The sequence below is a fragment of the Chiloscyllium plagiosum genome, chromosome 1 (assembly GCF_004010195.1).
Source record: "Chiloscyllium plagiosum isolate BGI_BamShark_2017 chromosome 1, ASM401019v2, whole genome shotgun sequence".
Classification (NCBI taxonomy): Eukaryota; Metazoa; Chordata; class Chondrichthyes; order Orectolobiformes; family Hemiscylliidae; genus Chiloscyllium; species Chiloscyllium plagiosum.
In genome coordinates, this window is record NC_057710.1 from 86,307,142 (window position 1) to 86,313,329 (window position 6,188).

The 6,188-nt window shown below is 37.4% G+C and overlaps 1 protein-coding gene across 1 annotated transcript in view; it reads right to left on the reverse strand.

Moving 5' to 3' along the window:
• Window positions 1–843: 843 nt before the first annotated feature.
• tmem165 (transmembrane protein 165) overlaps window positions 844–6,188 on the reverse strand; it is a 30,471-nt gene continuing 25,126 nt past the window's right edge. The window contains exons 4-6 of the mRNA XM_043690738.1: window positions 5,205–5,387; window positions 4,126–4,231; window positions 844–3,838 (exon numbers count right to left, since the gene is read on the reverse strand). Of these exons, the coding sequence (XP_043546673.1) occupies window positions 3,762–3,838; window positions 4,126–4,231; window positions 5,205–5,387 (366 nt within the window). The 3' untranslated portion in view covers window positions 844–3,761. The remainder of the gene's footprint in view (window positions 3,839–4,125; window positions 4,232–5,204; window positions 5,388–6,188) is intronic.

Sequence of the window (6,188 nt, forward strand, 5' to 3'; positions counted from 1 at the left end):
GTGACTTGTTAGAGGTGTATAAGATGATTAGGGGTTTAGATAGGGTCGACAGTGAGAATCTTTTTCCACGTATGAAGTCATCTATTACAAGGGGGCATAGCTTTAAATTAAGTGGGGGTAGTTATAGGACAGATGTTAGGGGTAGGTTCTTTATTCAGCGAGTCGTGAGTTCATGGAATGCTCTGCCAGTAGCAGTGGTGGACTCTCCCTCATTATGGGCATTTAAGCGGGCATTGGATAGGCATATGGAGGATAGTGGGCTAGTGTAGGTTAGGTGGGCTTGGATTGGCGCAACATCAAGGGCCGAAGGGCCTGTACTGCGCTGTATTCTTCTATGTTCTATGAACACTTAGATGGGAGACCAAAAAGATTAAATGCAGAATATCTTTCCCCATAGTTACATCTCATCATTTAACCATAGAATGGTGTTGATTAGATTAATTACAGTGTGGAAACAGGTCCTTTGGCCCAACAAGTTCACACTGACCCTCCGAAGAGCAACCCACCCAGACCCATTCCCTTACATTTACCCCTTCACCTAACACTACGGTCAATTTAGCATAGCCAATTCACCTAACCTGCACATTTTTTTTGGACTGTGGGAGGAAACTGGAGCACCCGGAGGAAACCCACGCAGACATGGGGAGAATGTGCAAACGGGAATCGAACCTGGGTCTCTGGCGCAGTAAGGCAGCAGTGCTAACCACTGTGCCACCATGCTACATCAGATTTAGCTCTTTTGAGGTACTGAAAATTAAAAAAAAGAGATTTTGCTGCATTGTGTCAAATGCACCACAATTTATGGCTTTATTACTAGTGATGTATAAAAAAAAGAAAAAGCTCTATGATGTAAAACTTTTTTATTTCCTTACGAATTGCACAAGATGTGAGCCCACTATGAACTGTACCTCCCAGATTTAATTCATGGTGCTAAAAATAGAAGTAAATCTGCACCCAAATTGCATATACATTGTTTCAAAACACAACGATTGGGGAAGGGTGAAAGATTTGGGGGCGAGGCAAGAGGAGGAGCGAGAATAACTCTGAAACAATATGCAATGACTTTTAGAAATAAAAAAGTGACCTTGAGGATTTTCCTTTTATACTTCAAATAAAAGTACAGCCACTGATAATAGCAATATGTACAAATCTAATCTGTACAATCAAGTCTTGGTTTCTTATAATTTTGTATTTTACCAAGAAAATGTTCTGCACAATTTTGCAAAGCTGTGTTCACAAAAACATTTCAGCATACAGATTGTATAAACTAATCCAACAGTGCAATGAAGTATTTACTTTCACTTCTGTGAACCAACTAATTTGTATAACTTAGCAGAATGTTGGGAGTTCAAAAGTTAAGACGTTTAGGACCATAGTTGAAACTAAAGAAAGCACTGCATCTAAATTTACAAGTATGTTTGCACCACCAGAATTTAAATCAATAGTAAACATGATTATATCATTTTCGTCAGATGCATAATTTTTGTATGAGATTTTGCTTGCAAGTCATTTTAGGAAGACTCTGCTAGGACTTGGACAGAGTCTGTTAATGGTAGAACACATCAAGGCCTGAGGACCCCCAAGTGACAAAACTAAATGTTCAAATTTCATTTATTGCAAAAGCTCAGAATTACTCTGTATGGATAAAGATAAATTAGATGAGAACCTGTTTGTGCCAAGCACTGCTTGTCAAAAACGCTATTTGACATTCACTGCATTAACTCCACAAAACAGAACTGGAAATTCAAGTTCCAGTATTTATCAAACATTATTCAGTTGCTGCAGAGTTAAGTACCTTAGTGGATGTTTTAAAAAGTAAAGTTGTTCAAAATGACTCTACAATGTGTAAAGTTATTGATCTCAGCACTGAATCGAATTCTAAAAATGTAGGGCCACCACTAGAACATAAAACACAACAGGATACATAATTAAATCATTAGAGTTTTGATTATTGTTGTAACACTAGCACTTATCCTCTGACATGTATTCCTTGAAACTGTAATGTATTAAGATGCTGGTGTTAAAATTTTCCCTTTCCAATTTCCATAGTACCAATTCCCTCATGGACCACAGCATGAGCTGCCAAATAAGGATTTCTTCTCTCTGGGTTTGCATTTTTTCTGTGGGCCAGTGGTACAAAAAACAGCATTTGTACAAATAGTCCTTTCATATAATATAGCCAATGAACTTTACATCAGTCCAAAGTAAACACTGTTCCACATTACCAATCCCTGTGCATTAAGGCACAGTTCTTATGCAAAACTGAAAATGTTCACATTATAGAAATATTTATTTCCAGTATAAAACTCTGTTTTCGTTGAAATATTTCCACATGCAAGTGCATATCTAGGAAGTTAAATCCAAGAGAAAAGTAATCCTAGCTTTCAGTTCCAATCTTAATCATTTCAAAATGTCTTGCCAGTAAAGAGCATATTGCATTGAGACTGGTTACACTATTTACATTTGTGAAACAGTTAAAGTCCTTAATGCAAAATTAAAAATAAACTCAAAAGATAGCAAGAGGAGTATAAAATGGAGACTGACCCAGGATATGCATTTTTAAAAGTATGCTGTACATTTTGATGTTAAACTGCATGCCTGACACTAGCATTCATGTAATTGTGTCTTGTAAACTAAAGATAATGTAATAGTACTTTCTTTTTACACAACTGCAATGCTATCAAGTTTTTACTTAAAATCAGGTAATAACTATGGAGTAATTATGCAATTTATATTCATTAATTATACATCCTCATTTTCAAGCCATCTCTGCTTTCAAATAGATTGGAAGATGATAGGAATTTGCTATTTGGCAGAATTTGATGAATTAATCTCAGAACAATGCTATGCAATAACAAAAACAGAGCAGAGAAATTCAGAAGGTCTGGCAGCATATGTTAAAGGAAAAGCAGAGTTCACGTTTGGAATCCAGTGACTCTTCGTTGTTCGACGTTCTGAAGAAGGGTCACAGCACTTAAAGTATTAACTGTTTTTCTCTCAACTGAGGTTGCCAGACCTGCAGCTCAGCATTGACAACAGAAGAGCATTAATTTGCATAATCATCACAAGTGCAATTTAAATGATTACTAATAACAATCTTCTCACAAACCTAGTTACCTGAATTCTAAAACAATTCTAATAATTACAAGTTAATGTCACCAAGGCATTAAAATGCCCTTTTAAACCTGACCCAACAGTATTTACTTATTGGCAAGGCATCAGCAGTTATACAAGATTCCTTAAAAAAATAACATTTGCAATCGAGAATACAATGATCCCTACAATTAATGTAATGGAGGCCCATTTTTTTTTGGAGAGAATCAGCATCACAGAATGTTTTTAACTACTTTCTTTTATGTGAAGAAAAATGGACAAATTGAGACAAAGGGAGTCCTCCAAACAGAGTAGTTGAGATTTTTTTTGAAAAAAGATTGTACCGCAATATGGTTTACTTCACTGCAGAAAACCACTGTAAAGAAAGGATTTCTTTAGTGTCAGAGTGTCCAAAGCTCCGACATTTTAAAAATCATTTATATATTTTATCTGGTGAGGCACCAACATATTGAAATAATTATACAGAAACTGAAACATACAGAGTGAGGTCATTTGGGTTGAATAATTCAAGACTTGCCTTCAGAATCTAAAAGACGTAAACTATACAAGAGGCACAGGTCCTCTGCAGTTACACTGTACATTGATAAATATCAGAATTCATGTCTGGAAATGGATGATACTGGTCAGCACTCCTGAAAAACTTCTTGTTAGAACCCGCTGTCTGGACTGATGAACAAGGCAGACAGTGCAAATGCCAGGAAAACTATTCCACCAATGATGGTCACTAAAAAGAGAATTAAATCAAATGTTATGTTTATGTCATGAATAAATCTAGATTTCCTCTGCATTATACAATCTACATACAAGACTTACAAATTAATTTTCATTTACCACATGAAAATTAGGACAAGCCCCTCACAAGCTATTACCATCTATCACACAACCTTCACTTGATCAAAATCTAGATCATTTCTAAACTTTAGTAGCTCCAAAACAAGAGCACACGTCATGAACCTTCATTAACAGATAAAATTGCTAAATAGATTCTAAGAAACCAGTTTTGATTCTCACCTGTTCTAACTGAGATTTTCTGGGCAACCATTCTCCCTCCAATAACTGCCAATCCAGTACAAAGGCAGTGCCCTAATGTTCCACCCACAGCAACGCCAAAAGGATCCTAGAGGAAAACAGTGCACCATAAGATCAAAGAATTACAGGACCCTTTACAATGCAGGAATTTGCTGTTAGGTTCTTTGAGGATGATGAGCAGCCACCAACCCTAAGCCCATCTTCCTGCACCTGGTCTATAGCCCTGCAGGTTATAGCTCATCAAGTATCACTTATTAGAATGCCAATATACAAATTCTCTGAATTCTCATGTTAGTCTGCTAAATTAACATAGTAAGCATTTCTGGTTGAACCTGCTCACTTATTCTACAGCTGTTATAAAAACATTCAAAAGCAAAGAAAGATAATATCTACAATGCCTCCTCTAGTCTAAGTTAAAATAGATTTTGTTTTGCTTTGGACCAGGATGTGGGAAACTTCAAGCATATTTTGTGAAAATATTCAATTGTAGCTATTTTCTTGGTTTTGCCACATTTCAGCAAATTTGGAGTCAAAAGGGATTCCTTTTCAAAACTTGCTTTATTACAAAAAACTTTACAAACCACAATCAATACCACCAAGACAGACACGATCAATAGAAAATGGCAACATCACGGTCCCAACTCTCACGATCCATGAAGATATAATCACTTGCTACCTCCTGTAACTCCTGACCTAACACTGTGGAAGTGCCCATAAAGACAGGACCAGTGCAAGCTCGTGGCTCACCAGCACATTGTCAATGTCAATTAGAAATGGACGTCAAATGCTGATCATGGCAGCAACACCCAGAACCCATGAATAAATAAAACACAGCATACAAATACACAATTTCATGTTAAAACTAAAATCTAAAAACTATAAACTTTAAGACAGCCTCAAACTTGTACTCAGAAGGGTCAGAAAAGTGGTGTTATACTGTAGTCATCCTTCACCCTTTAAAAGTAAAAATACCACCAACCCATTCTCCATGTCCCAAAAGAAAAATACACAACCTAGAAAAATGAACCTTTCAGGCTCAAATGAAAAGCTGAAAAACTCACCTCCCTAGCAGCTAATACAATAGTAGTTAGTTGTGATCGATCTCCCCATTCTGCCAAAAACGTGAGGGTAAACGCCTGAATGAAAATTGGAGAAATACAAGGCATTCGCCTCTTTTGTGACAGGTGTGTTGATGATCCCGATTCAATATCCTGTGGACCGTTTGCAGTTTTTGATCGCTGAAACTAAAATATAGAGAATAGGTTTTAAAAACAATTTGATATAGGAATACTTTCAATGTCTCTCACTGCATCAGAAAATAAGTGGACCAAATAAATCTCAAAATAGGAGGTATCAACCAGGTCCAAAATATCACAACTTCTTGGGCTGCTTCTGATGAATTAAAGCAGACATTAGTTAACCTGTTCTGAAAAGTCATTGACCCAAAATATTAATGCTGCTTTCTCTCAACAGATGCTGCCAGATCTGCTGAGTTTTGCCAGGAATTTCTGTTTTTGTTAGTTAATCTTTGCTATTTCAATTATTGTGCTCATTATTAAACAAATACAGCAGGAGAAAAAGAAATTCTGGTGTCACATGCAATTTCTTCTCACACTATGTTTAGATTTTGTGTATTTGGGACATCTCAGAGAATAGTTGAGTAGAAACAGCAAAGGGAATATTTCCAGCCAGATTTCCCTCACCAAATGCCTGCTTTATTCTAGCAGCATAAAGCCATGTGAATGAGATGTGAAGATGGTCAACATTGTTTCCCAGTAGGAAATGTGTTGCTGGAAAAGCGCAGCAGGTCAGACAGCATCCAGGGAACAGGAGAATCGACGTTTCGGGCATAAGCCCTTCTTCAGGAATGGGGAAAGTTTGTCCAGCAGGCTAAGATAAAAGGTAGGGAGGAGGGACTTGGGGGAGGGGCGTCGGAAATGTGATAGGTGGAAAGAGGTCAAGGTGAGGGTGATAGGTCAGACTGGGGTGGGAGGGACACACACACACACAGCGAGGGAGGGACACACACACACAGCGTGGGAGGG